The sequence below is a fragment of the Rhipicephalus sanguineus genome, chromosome 4 (assembly GCF_013339695.2).
Source record: "Rhipicephalus sanguineus isolate Rsan-2018 chromosome 4, BIME_Rsan_1.4, whole genome shotgun sequence".
Lineage (NCBI taxonomy): Eukaryota > Metazoa > Arthropoda > Arachnida > Ixodida > Ixodidae > Rhipicephalus > Rhipicephalus sanguineus.
The window spans coordinates 16239557-16253226 of record NC_051179.1 but is presented as its reverse complement, the minus strand read 5'-3'; the positions used below and the strand labels follow the sequence as shown (position 1 = coordinate 16253226).

The window sequence follows — 13670 nt, the reverse complement described above, 5'->3', positions numbered from 1 at the left end:
ATATGTAGGATGTTGGTGTACAGCGCTCGTCCGTGTCCCTTCTGTTCTTTCGGTCTTCGTCGTTCCTCGCGCTGTACACCAACATGCTGCCGTACCAACTAGCCCAACTTTCAATACTGTTGTTATATGTAGGGCTCTATGTTTTCGGATAAATTCAAAAAATTCCGATAAACACTCGCCGGTACAACTTTTTGGCAATTCGGATTTATCCGATAAACTCCGATTTTAATGACCCATGTGACCGTGTTCCGTACTTTATTGAAAGGGCATGTTCTAAGCTGTCATTGATACCTTGGCTGGTCTGGCCGATATAAACTTTCCCTCACGTCAGCAGTATCTCCTAGACCAAGCCAATCACACATTTAACCAGGGTTGCCAATGGTGGCTACTTTTCGCCAAATTGGCGAATTTGAGAGGCTTGTGGCGACCTAAAATTGTGAATGGCGACACGGCGAATTTTTGGCGATTTTTGGCTTAGGTCACCACTACTTTATGCATGCTAAGCTCAGTGTCTTCCCAATGAATGAGCGGCAACATTCTCAGTATTTTTCATGGTTTTAGACCCACGAGTAGAACGTGCACATTACGCGGCATTCGGTATGTCCGTCCTGTAACTCATGTGTATCTCCTCAATTCATCTAGATGCAGGAGGTACTGCAGCGGCCCCTAGCGACATGCTAGCAACATGTAAGTCAGCGGACTACCTTGCATACCGTGAGGCGGCAGTGTTTTATTATAAGTTTAAAGGCTTTAGGTGCCTTAAGCTTCTCTAAAGTTTCGCTTATGAAGGGGCTAGACGACGGGTTGGCCGCGTCTTCCGACCATTTGTTCCGCCAGAGCTCCAACTGTTCTGAATAGGTTGGCGACTTATTCACTGTTTCAGTTCCCCCAATTCAGCTCGTAAAGACTGTTTTGGAATAGCGAAGAGAGGCGGATACGCGGCTATTTGTGCAATAAAAAATATTTATTGAGGCATTTTCCACTGTTCTCGATGAGCGTGTGCAATGAAAACAATTGTTATATAACATTTTACCTTATCTACCTGTTCATTAATAACGCATCGGACTGACGCGTGTAGATATAAGTGACTATAAGAAAGGGTCGGTGGTGTCCGGTATCATATTAGTTCACACTGAAAATGTGTAAGACTCACTAATGATCGGTTCCTGTAAGAATTCTGTCGCGTTACCTTCAATAAACCTTTTAATCCTTTTAAGTCATAGAAGGGTACGTAAAGCTGTCTACAAACAATGATTTCACAGTTTTCGCCCAAGGTTTACCACACTTTTACCTTTGAAACGGTCGGATAGAGATGAAAGTATATCATGAGCGTTTCATTCATTCACCTTTGCGCCACCACGCACATCTTGCGGATACTCCGAGAAGCAGCACCATGTACTCCCATGGTGAAGCGGACGATACGACTGGCATTGAGAAACGTCGATATAATTTAAGGGTCTAGGATGGTACTGTATTCTGTGGGGCTATACATGAGTGGAAATTTTTATTACTATAAGTATGCCGCACATATCTATAGAATGGCGACTTTTTTGGCGACTTTTTGCTCGTCGTTCAGCGACATTTAGTCGAAAGTCAGTGGCAACCCTGCATTTAACAAAGGTTTTGTCATGCACGGAGTGAGAGATGTCAATGTATATAGAACTCTCGGGAGCGCCAGACAACATCTTGACATATGGTTCCCTCACGGCACTTGGGCAAGCCAGCCGACATCGAATATACGGACCTCATAAATATGCTTGCTTCTATTACCACATGCTTCAAGGTTGTAATATGCACAAGCGTAGTGCTTTGCATTAGAGTGTTTGTGCTTGTGTGTATATGTGTTTGTGCGTTCAAACCTTCCAGACAACTAAAATACGCTTGGTGTGTTCTGATGCTTTCGTGTTCAGATATCATTTCATCTAAGATACAGTAATACCTCGTTAACTCGAACTCGCATATCTCGAAAAATCGGCTAAGTCGAAGTTTTCCGCGGTACCGAACAATTTCCCATAGGTGCAATATATTTATTGCCCTTTATCTCGAAGTATTTCCGTGCCCACTTTCGGTTATCTCGAAATCTCGACTGAGAATGGAACCAAAACTTCGCCGCCGAACCGTTTCACAAAATACTAGCGGCAAAATGTCATGCGTTTCACAAGGTTCGCGCGAGGCTGCCGCATTTACGACGAAGTGAACACTGTTCCCGAAAGTAAAGTCGGAACCTAGCGGCATACCAACTTTGTCGAGCAACCCTGTGTCACGTCATGTGACGCTATAGACGTGCACATAAGCAGACCCTGCATAATAGCTCGGGTCGTACACGTTTTGTTTACCGTCAGAGATGCGATTTCGGCATTTTATTTACGCAAGGTATGTCGCGCGGATTTTTTCGTCGGCCATGCGATGTGGTGAGGATAACGCCACCAAAGCAAAGCAAGTCACTGATGCTGCAAAGAAAGGTAGCCCTAATCAAAGAAACGGATTCGAGGCTCTCAGGACCAAATAAAGTTCAGTTCAGTCAGTTCGAAGTTTCTGGACGTCAAAACTGCACTGAATGTGTGGCATCGTGCAAGAGGAGCCCATTCCAGTCACATTGACAGATAAGGCCAATTGTCTGGACTTAGCGGTGGGCTAAACTGATCTAGCCTGCGACATCGGCTGGTTTGACCATTTTTTAAACCAAACAATGTGGCGTCACGCACAGTGATCGTGGCAGCGTCGACGCAGCTACTCGAGGGGTGACGACATCCGCCGAAACAAGAAACATGCTTCGCTTGATGCGAAATAAATTTGAGTGCAGCGGCGCGGATGATCGGCACATGCGACGTGTTAAGCAACTCGAGAAAGCTTTGCTAGGTACAAGTGTTACTGAGAGGCAGACCAGCCTTAGTCGGTCTCTCTGCACTAAATAAAAAGGCAGTGCCGAAAAACACAGCTGGTTAATAGCGATGGTATGTCATTATTTTTCTTCAAAACCTTTACAAAGAGCCAGTTAGGCGCTCCTGTTAAGAAACTGGTCAGTAGAAATAACGTTTCTAGCTAGAACTGAACTTCTCAATGGAATTTGCCCAACTTTGCTTATCTCGAAAATCTGCTTATCTCGAAATTTTTTCTGGTTTTTACTTTTTACTACTTCGAGTTAACGAGGTATTACTGTATTAGAGTATTGAAAATAATGCAAAATTAAACTCCGAACTTCGAAGAATTGGGAATTTAAGAAAAATGAACTCCGTAACCGCCAAATTTCCTTTAAAAAAAAAAAAACACTCCACGAAACACGCTTCGCATTTCAAGAAAAACTCCGAAAACACAGAGCCCTAATTATGAGGTATCATCTGGAGAGCACTTTACCGAAGTAATTTTTTAAGTCAGTTCCTTATTGGAAACGTTAGAAGAACTGTCCCTTACCATTCCTCAGAAGGCAAACATCACAGCTACAGCCGACACTCTACCCTTTTGTTGCAGCTATTGTCTGCAAGTGGCGAAGCTCCCTTCCATTGTCTCAAGTGGCGGAGGAGAGAGAGCACGTCATGTTGATGTGATAAGCTCCATCACTTTTTAAAATGTTCTTTGCATTTTGCTTCTCGACACACTTCCAGTGATGTCCCTGCTGTCGGTCCCTGCCGGTGGCAAGTTATCTTTTCGTCCGCTTTATTTTCTTCACATTTACATACCAATTACTACAAATAACATCCCCTATACTTTCCCTGGCATTATTGTCTGTTAGCTCTCATTAATATTGTGTCTAACAAAGAAAAACGAGCCCTTAAAAAAGGTAATCTTAGAGCTGTGCGAATAGCAAAATTTTGGGTGCGAAGCGAATTCGAATAATAAAGATTGAGTGCGAATCGAATCGAATAATTTCAAATAATTTTCGAATATTTCTCAAACATTTTTTGAATAATTCGAAGTGAAATTACAGAAAAAGTTGCAGAGAATCCCTAAGTATGTTCTTGTGAGATCGCAACATGAGTGTTTCTTTTCGCTAGGTTGATGAAGCGCTGGTGGGGTCATATTTCATAGTTGTCTTTCTTATCAAGAGTGAGGCAATGTAGAGGCCGAATTGTATTTATGTACATGATCTGGTGCAACCAAAGTGTTGCCGACAACACTTTACACGTGATAGGCAGAGATGCCATTTCCTCAGCCTCTCCTCCTCTTTCAACTTCTGTGGAAGGCCAACTGATGTGGCGGACAAGGGTGTTCTCACTTCAAGTCTGGAGTTCCAAATCTGCCTCGTAGACGTCGATATATAAGAACATCTGAAATTTTGGATGCTAAAAAGATTCGGCGTCCGATTTTTCGGACTTCCTGCCCAAATTTCAGGTCCAAAACAGCATTAATTGAGCCCCCAACTCTGCCACGTCTTTCATCTCCATGTTGGAAGCAGCGTTTTCTTGAGTTGATACATTTGCGACCGTAGCGGAGCTTGAAAGGCAGCTTTGCCGCAATACGGGGGTGTGATGAGGTGAAGCATATTGAAAATCTAGGGACCACTTCCAAACGGATGTTGACTGTCTCTTGGCTAAGTTAGACCATAACGGACCTTGAAAGGCAGCTTTGCCGCAATACGGGGGTGTGAGGAGGTGAAGCATATTGAAAATCTAGGGACCACTTCCAATCAGACGTTGACCGTCTCTTGCCCAAGTTCGACCGTAACGGAGCTTGAAAGGCAGCTTTGCCGCAATGCGGGGGTGTGATGAGGTGAAGCATATTGAAAATCTAGGGACCATTTCCAACCGGACTTTGTCTTTTGGCTAAATTCGACCGTAACTGAGCTTGAAAGGCAGCTTTGCCGCAATACGAGAGTGTAATGAGGTGAAGCATACTGAAAATCTGAAGGGATCACTTTCAACCGGACGTTGACTGCATTTGTCTTTGGGAAGTTCGAATAGTTCGAATAGTAAAATTTCAGTGCGAATCGAATCGAATAGCAAACACTATTCGAAAAATATTCGAAATTTCGAATATTCGCACACCCCTAGTAATCTTCTCTCCTTCATTCCAGTGATAGGTAGCGCTTTGCACTGGACGAAGAACAGTGCAACCGTGGTCACTGACATTTCATGACTGGTCTGACAGCGTGTGCACGCGACTTCGTACTGGTTGTGGACGTTCCAACAAATGTGTGCAACGGAGGCATATGTGCATGTTACCTTTCACCCTCAAAGCTTCTTTGCGGGTGAAATATTCAATTTACCGCACGGAAAATATGCAGCTTGGGATCATGTGTGTCATGTCCAGTGCACACATGTTTCAGCTGTTTATGGTCAGTCATAATTAATGAAGTTCCTGTATATGTGCTGTCTTGAGAAAACATGTAGCAGCAATGCCTATGAAAAATCTGCTACCCAACAGAGTTGAGCTCTAATATACAGTAAAAGCTTGATAACCCTCGATAACTCGGAAAATCAGATAATTCGGACGTTTTCTCCAGTTCTGGCCAGCATACAAACTATTTAATGGCGTCAAACCCTCGTTCATTAGATCATATCTGGCCGCAACTCGGTTAATTTGGACGATCCTGGGAGTGCACTGCGTGCGAAGCGCCACAAATGTGCTGCGCAAAAGAGCGAAAACGATGCTTGCGGCCAACCGAAACAACGCGGCGCAGTCCGCATTGCTATCGTCATCCTTGCGAAACATACAGTAACGACAGGAAAGCCAGAACTAACGGAGGTTTCAGGATAACCAAGACACGGGGGTCTTGCGCCACGGTAGCAATGTGAAAGAAGTCACAGGTTGATAAAAATTGCGACTTTTACGTTGCTGTTGTACAAAATAAGTACACAATTCCCGCATTCATCAAGAAAATGAAAGTGTGTTGATGTAATAGACAAGTCTTTATTGTCTTCTCGACAGGGGCGTAGGCAAAAATTTTTTTCGGGGGCGCGGGGGCCAACTCCTTGATTTGTAGTGGAGGCCGGGCAGGCAGATGTGGTCAAGTGTCATTTTGGGCTCAGTATGCAATAGAAAAAAGAAATTTCGGGGGGGGGGGGGGGGGGGGCACGGGCCCAGTGTGCCCCCCCCCCCCCTATGCCACTGCTTCTCGATACCTTCAGTAAATCAGAATTCAATTAATTCGGACATCTTTTCCGGTCCCGTGAAATCTGAATTAATGAGGTTTTACTGTAACAAAAATAGATAGTATAAGAAATGTAGAACTATCGTTGCCAATAACAGTGTGAAATGGACATGGCTGTTCACTAGGCTTGTGAGAATATTAGAGCACTTTGAACATTCGAACGAATATTACTGTATTCGAATTTGCTTCAATTCGAATTTATATTATTAGAAATTTCAAAGTATTCGAAATGAACGAATCGGTGTATAATATTAGTCCACATGTAACCCCCCTGTAAAGGTGGTTTCAAAGCAGTTGAGGGTTGCTATACCGTGAATACGCCTCTCCAGAAAAAATACACACTGCCGCGAAGCCCCACTTCAAGGTTAAATGAACATACAATAAAAGCTCGTTAATCCGGATTTCACGGGACCGGAAAAAATGTCCGAATTAACTGAATGCCGAATTAACGAATTAACAGGAAAAACAACTTGAAAATCAAGTTGGAGAAGCATACCTTTATTTGCTGAAGTATTTTGTAATGGCCGCCTGCGTTTTCGCGCACATTCCGGCGGACATTACAATTTTTCTTAACTCTTCCAAATGGCCAACGGCACGCAAACTGTCGGAAGTGCTCAGGCACACGTCCTCTTATATCAAAAGCACCTCCAAGCCTTCCCGTGAGGTGCGATGAGGTCGCGACATCATTAATAATTTTTTGGTTGGTCAGGAGACCAGTCGTGGAGACACAATCATCAATCGCGATGTAGTCCTGAAGGGTCATATCAGTGGGAAGGACAGCATCGAAGGTCGGGCAGTTATCGTCAGTGGACTCGGATGACACCTCGTCGATGCCGTCGTCAGCTACGGCATCATGCTCAGGCATCACATGCTAACACGGTCACAACGGAAAAAAAAAAAAAAAAAAAGAACTCCGCAAGAAGAGACGGTGCCGACACAACACAAGAGAAAATGGCGCCGAAGGCGCAGTGAAGCGAAGAAAGAAGACGCCGACGTTCGGTGACGCTGCGATCGCCCCCACTAGTTGATCACGATGGCGATGCCACTCAGGTTTCGGTTTCACTCCAGTGGTGCCCCACTGCTTTACCACACTTTTGTGTAGCGGCAGCTGTCAGCATTTGTCCGAATTAGGCTGTGCAGAGCCGAATTCTGACAAATTAACGAAGGTTTGGTCCCATAGATTAACATGCACTTTGGCCGGGACCACTAGAGCCGTCTGAATTATCTAAATTTCCGAATTAACGGGTGTCGAATTAACGAGCTTTTACTGTATTGCCCTCACATCAATTCATCATTTTTTAAGCTTAAAAGCTTGTTATACCGGCTTATATGCTCTAAGTGTAGTAAATTTTAAAGTGTAACATATATTACAGGTTATCACTCGCATTCTACCTGTCAAATCCTGCTACTAATCAAAGGCACTTCCACTTCCTTTGAATAAAAAAGAATGACATATGCACACGCCTTGTTTTAAGTTAAAAAAAAAAATATTGCGCAGGTTAGTTGGGTCACGACAAATATGCTCATTTTCCTTTATAATATAGGATACAGTTGAACCCCTCTATAAGAGGCACGCATGGGGGAGAAATTCTTGCCTGTTATATGAGGTGTCTCTTATAAGCAGGGTACTAAGTTATGCATCTTCCTATCAACCCTTACTTTCATGTAGCACACTGGTGTCTTTTATACCCCACGTGTTTCTTATATCAGTGTCTCTTATAAAGGGGTTCAACTGTATATACAATTCGAATTCGATTCAAAGTTATTTTACCAAATCACTATTCGCTTCGAATTCACTTTGAAACTAAAATTTACTATTCGCACAAGCCTACTGTTCACGAAAGTATATTGTCTTGCGTGTGTCCTTCACTACAAAGCAATATGACCGTATGCACATGGCTGTGCCACTCACCTTGACTACAACAGGAGTAGCGGCCTGGTTGGGTGTTCCACCCTGCTGGGTAGCAGCTGGTTGGTTACCGGGAGTGGCAGCTGCGGTGGCAGTAGTAGCGGCAGGGTCTTCTTCTGCCTCGTCATGAAACTCATATGGGTCCCTCGCACTTGATGCACCGGGAGTGGAGCCGGCTTCCCCCATCTGATTGGCAGAGGCAGCAGCCAGGCAATCGCCACTTGGTTCTGGCTGCCGGCAGGGCAGAGACAGCCTCCATGCATCGTTTGGGCTCGATCTCCGAGGTGCACCCATAAGCGGTCGTTTGGATGGGGGCACGTCCCTGTCAGGTTGAGAAAAACACCTTGGTCAGGGAAAGAAACTGACACAATGTTATAAAGAAATAAGCCTATGCAGTAAGACATGACTACAGTAGAACCTCGGTGATACAAATCTCAAGCAAGGGGAGGGAGAATATCCATATCACCGGAATTTTCGTATCACCAGAAAACTAGCGAAATCCATTTTCAAACCATGATGTGCACACAAAACATCTATTTCCATCGAAAAAACTCACGTATGTCTTTCTGACACATCCAAAAGGACCACCAAGGGACGACGGCTGCCGCAAATGCGCGCGTTGTGGGATACCACGCGTGCCCATTTCCTTACTCTACCACCGTGTTCAAGCCGCATACCTTTGGAGCTGCATAGTCGCTATCAATGGTAGCATCGGTAGTGACCCCGGTTTCGTGTGCAGCGGTTGTAGCAAACGGCAGTTCCATTTTAAATCCATGTGCACTGGACGCGCAAGTGCCCTCTGAATTGTGTTGCTGCTATGGTCATAATCGCATCTACCGCAGTTTTGTCCGCAGCGGTTGCAGCAAGCAGCATTGCTTTGACTTGGTGAGCGTTGGATGTGTGTGTACTTTAGAATTTTCGTCGTCGCCATGTGCCATGCATGATTGCGTCGATAACGACCGCGGTTTCACACACAGCAGATGGGGCAAGTGATAACCACAGTTCTGACTGTGTGTTATCACTTCCCCAACTCTGGGACTTCTGGAGCGTCCAGAGCACGTTGCTGTCTTCCGTCACTCGATGGTTTCGGTACCCAAGTTCGTATGACCCGTCGAGACACGGAAAAATGTTAGTAACATCCGAACTTTGGCCCATTAGACACAATAAAATTCGGCTGGGAAATTTCACAAATTCGTATCAGCCGGGTTCGTATCACCGAGATTCTACTGTATACGAAAATGTGCTAGTTGCACATCCCATAGGCTTTAAGCATGGATTAAAACGAAACACCTTAATTAGGCCTTACTCTGTTTAGAAATCGCATGACTGGTGAATTTAAGAGCAGTGCATGAAGTAATGAGGTTATCCATAAATATATAATCCTTAGATCAGCACCAACTACTTCAGATGAAATCAAAGATAAAAAATTTCTAATACAATCTATAGACAAACCAAGAATAACACAAACTACAGAATTATAATGCAATAAACAGTGCGAGTCTGCGCTTGTCGTATGTACCCTGTCATGTGAAGGAGTTAAATTTTTTTTTTTAGCACTGCTGTGCAGTAGCACAGTAGAACCTTCTTGATACATTCCCATTTCATACAATTTCCTGGTGTCAATGTTCGAGATATTGTTAGTAAGCGGAACTGCATGATGCTCTAAAAGGACTTCTATTGAGTGAGTTGGTACTTAACCTCTAAATCGTTTACTACTTTTGTCAAGCAAGGCATCTCAACATACATGTGCATATAGCTCTCCCATAGGAGAGTACCATAAAAACCGGAACATAGGTCGGAACGGTATAAAAGTTGAACCCCCCACTTCTAACTACTGAAAATTGAAAAAAAAAAAAAAAAAGAATACATGGAACGACCAAAGTATCAGAAGGCGTTTTTACCGTGAAACAAACGCAATTTCAAATGATGCACAGTGAAAATGCCATTTATTTACACGGGTGTTTACATGTAAGTTCCACATGGCAGAAAGCCAAAAGATCGGCTCAAGCATTATCTTTGTAAAAAGTCAGAACCGTCTTGACATTAATTTGGATGCACTTTGAGGTCCCCAGTAGCAATCACGACGCGAGCGCGGCTCCCGGTTAAACTGTACAACTTTCGTCTCCCGCTCTAGATACGCTGCGGTACGGCACCAAAACAAAGTTTTCTTCTGATCGCTGGGTGTCGTGACGTGATCCTTCAGCGTCCGCCAGCAGCAAATGCTTCTGTGGTGCACTCGATCTGTCCACTGATCATAACCATATGTGCCGCTGTAACCAGAGCTGCCGGCATCGCAGGAAGCAACAAAGAAACAGTATCAGGCGAGATTGGAACAGTGAGAACACCCGTGCAAAGATACCGTATTTACTCACATAATCCTCACACTTTTTTTTCCCGGAAAATCGGTTGAAAATTGGGGGGTGCGAGACATACGCGTGGAAAGTTTTCCACGAAAAGGTACAGCATGCTAAAGAAAAAGAAAACGAAGCGGCCGCAAATCGGGCTCCTCACACTACCAACTACAAGCTTTGTGAAGTACCAATACCAGACTTACCTTAACAATAAAACCACCAGTTCAACACCAAGCAAGATTTATTTGCAGACACTAAAGCTGGAGCCACTAGTTAAGCAAATAAAGAAGATCTTTTCCAGATTTAGGCCCATGGAAGGCCCTGCACGTCTTGTCAGGAGCTTTCAGCTGCTCGCCATCGCCAGTAGCGGACACAAAACTCGTCGACCCCGAAGTGCCTGCGCTCGGCCCTGTAGCCATTTTCCAGTTTCGGCTCAATCACTTTCAATTTGAAACCAGTCGTGTAACTTCTGTATCGACCCATAATGTAAGCCACGCAGCCACAGAACTGCGGACAGAACGGACGCAACACAGACCACACCGTAAGGCGAACTTCCCACTTGTGGCTTGGCTTGGATTGGATTAGGGCTCCGTGTGTTTACAGTATGCATGATGTTTAAGAGATGACGCTAAGCTGTCGTGCGCTATCATCAGTGGCTGGAAGAGCCAGACGACACATTTGCTGCTGCAATTTTGGGGGTGCAATAATTACTCGGGGAAAAAAAAAAAGAGTTGTATTTTTGTTGGGCAATGTGGGTGGTGCGAGAATTACGCGAGTAAATACGGTAAACTTTCAGTTATCGTTTGTGACTCACAGCTCCCACTCCTGTTCGCGCGACACCTTTCACACACTTCAGGCCAGATTTCTTCGTGCCTTCACGAACTTGAACACTGTTTTCTTAAACGCTACAGTGAACTGTCGTTGGCCACTGGTCAAGAAGAAGAAAAAAGCACTTCGGAGCCCAAGGAGATTCACAAGACAATAACAAAAGCGCGAAATGAGACCGCCCACGGCACAGGGCTGGTAGTAAACAAAGCGACACCGACGATTGCGATGGCAGCGGTTGACTTCAGTTGCCCATAGTGGCCAGACTTGAGAAGTTTTTCTGCCAATGACCGGTGTATAAGATGGGGATAGACTTTTTAGGGCTGTTTTCTAAAAAAAAAAGTTGACCTATACTCTGATTTTTATGGTAGCCTACTTCTTTCTCTGAATCATTTCCCTTTTGATCATTTTTTATCTTTGTCCCGGAAACAGGACGCCTTTCCGCTTGTTAAATTCCTTAGGTATGCTTGACTGTGGCACAAAGTACATTTTGTGAAAGGGGGGATAGAAAAGAAAGTGAAGCACCTAGCAAGTGAGGTGCTTTATTTTGTGGGTGATTTCATTTCGCAGTAAAGAAAAAGGAAACAATACAAATTGAGACGACGAAATTCAGTGGTGCCATCGTTATGCAATGAAATAGAGTTTTTAAACACAAGAAAAAAACACTCGTGCAGGGGCCACACCCATAGAATTCTCACTCAAATGTTAAAAACAAAAGGTTTGTCCCTTACAAGAGTTTATATGGTGCTTATATATGTAAAGAAAATTACAAGCAAGACACATACACCTTGTTTGAGCTGTCACCCCATGTGGCCTGGAGTGGGCCAACCTTACACATTCGTCAAAAAGTCATTAGGTTTGAGAGATGACACACTTCATCAACAGCTGTGAAGTGTAACTCCACAACTATACACGGTATACGGCTGGGGCATACTTCCTACTCTGCAGCCAATGCGATATTTAGTAAATGACAAAAGAAAAAAAAAGAATCGCATGAAGCACTGACCATGCAGGTTGGTAAACAGTGGTGTAATCATACAGCAGGCAGCTTCCTAACGGCATGGAGGCCTCTGCTTCCAGAAGAGCCTCATGAGGAACAGCAGGAAGGCACGGCCGTTTCAAGCCTTGGTGTTGTTGCTGTTGCACAGGCTGAAACAAACAGTTGCACTGTTAATGACACTGGGCTGGCTCAACTAGTACACTCAGGTTTGTTATAGTCTGACCCTTGTAGGACATGACAATGACGGTTTCGAATCGCCAGACCTCAAGACAATTTCAAAGACAACTTTTGATAACCTCCAGCTCCTCAAAAAAAAAAAAATAATAATAATAATAATAATAACAATAAATAAAAAAGGAGAGAGAGAGAGAGAGAGAGAGTGGGAGATGGTACAGTAAAGTAGCCTAAATTATTGTTCTTGTGTGCACACAATGCTTGGCATACAATGGCAGTGGTGCACCAAGTGGTGTTGTAACTTATTACAGTAATCCACTGACTCCAGCCCCAGAACACCACTTCTCCTGACAAACTCTAGGTGTGCTCATGCACAACTGCACATCTCACCCACATCAACGTAGCCCAAAACCAAAGCTGCCTGCATACTTTCAAAAGTGCTGAGGAGTTGTTACATAAATTATACATCACAGAAATTCATGTGACACCGTCAGGTGTGCCCAGAAATGGGGTCAGTGTGAGATATACAGATTAGTGTAGCTACCTGCTGCTGCTGCTGCGATTGCTGCGGTTGCTGCTGCTGCTGCTGCTGCTGCTGCTGCTGCTGCTGCTGTGTTACAGGAGGTCCAGGCGTAGTTGGGGGAGCCTGCAGCTGAGGAGCGGGGGTCCCGGGTGGTCCCCCAACAGGCGTGCCTGGTGGCAGAGAAGCCGGACCACCAGGAGCTGCCAGGGGAGTGCCCGGCATTTCTTCCATGCCCACTGATGGCGGAGCATGGACTGCAGTGGATGCCAGCGGGGTAGCCACAGACGAGGATGGAACTGAACCAGGGCCACCCCAGGGATGGGATGTGCCTCCCGGTGAGCAGGATGGTGGTGCTTCCAGGGGTGGTTTCACTTCCAGCAAGGATGATGGTGAAAGCAGCTGCAAAAGCATCACGGTGTCACTTAACTATGAACTGTGTGGTTACCATATGTGCGATGGACACAGAAGCGAGATGATGGTTACCAAACCAGCTAGTAGAAGTGTTCTACTCATACAAGCAGTCAAAAATTCCTGCTTGTTGCAGAGCATTATGAGGAAAGGACTTTTGATGCTTGGATGAACTAAAGATATGCAAATTCAGTCGCCGACCGTTTATTCGGACTTGGCGGGAACCGCCGAAAAGTCCGAATAATCGGGAGTCCGAAAAAAAGGATTCACCAGAAAAAAGCACTTTTATTGGCCCAGCGGGCGGAATAAACTTGTCAGTGCACGTCTGTACACATGTACGCTTACGCGCGACCAAGTCGGCCTGTATTTGAGCCAATGTTTGGCCACCCCTG

The 13670-nt window shown here is 44.8% G+C and overlaps 1 protein-coding gene across 3 annotated transcripts in view; it reads right to left on the bottom strand.

Moving 5' to 3' along the window:
• LOC119389486 (mediator of RNA polymerase II transcription subunit 13-like) overlaps nt 1-13670 on the bottom strand; it is a 121860-nt gene that overhangs the window by 46218 nt on the left and 61972 nt on the right. For all 3 annotated transcript variants that reach the window (XM_037656773.2, XM_037656774.2, XM_037656775.2), the window contains exons 10-12: nt 12892-13269; nt 12180-12322; nt 8001-8319 (exon numbers count right to left, since the gene is read on the bottom strand). In XM_037656773.2, coding sequence (XP_037512701.1) covers nt 8001-8319; nt 12180-12322; nt 12892-13269 — 840 coding nt within the window. The remainder of the gene's footprint in view (nt 1-8000; nt 8320-12179; nt 12323-12891; nt 13270-13670) is intronic.